At 72.3% G+C, this 235-nt stretch overlaps 1 protein-coding gene across 1 annotated transcript in view; it reads right to left on the reverse strand.

Annotated features, from left to right (window-relative positions):
- The window catches only part of PDE6D (phosphodiesterase 6D), a 56,019-nt gene that overhangs the window by 49,463 nt on the left and 6,321 nt on the right, over positions 1-235 (reverse strand). The window contains exon 3 of the mRNA XM_006760420.2: positions 196-235. This exon is cut by the window's right edge and continues 1 nt beyond it. Coding sequence (XP_006760483.2) covers positions 196-235 — 40 coding nt within the window. The remainder of the gene's footprint in view (positions 1-195) is intronic.

Here is a 235-nt window from a genome sequence, read left to right on the forward strand (position 1 = left end):
CTGTCCTCTCTCAGGACGGCCCCTTCCCCACCTCCAGCGCCCGGTCCGTCGGGGGCGCGGGAAGCCTTTCCTTTCCTCTCCCCCGCCTCCACTCTCGTGGTGCCCACCTGGCGCGGCCCCCTTCCCTGGCCCGTCTCCTCAGCGAGCGGCCGCCTCCCAAGTCCTCCCGACCCCGCCCCGCTCCCGGGCGGATACAGTTTGAAGCCCCTCAGGATCTCCCGGGCACGCTCGTCCT

Source organism: Myotis davidii, unplaced genomic scaffold, assembly GCF_000327345.1.
Source record: "Myotis davidii unplaced genomic scaffold, ASM32734v1 scaffold370, whole genome shotgun sequence".
Lineage (NCBI taxonomy): Eukaryota > Metazoa > Chordata > Mammalia > Chiroptera > Vespertilionidae > Myotis > Myotis davidii.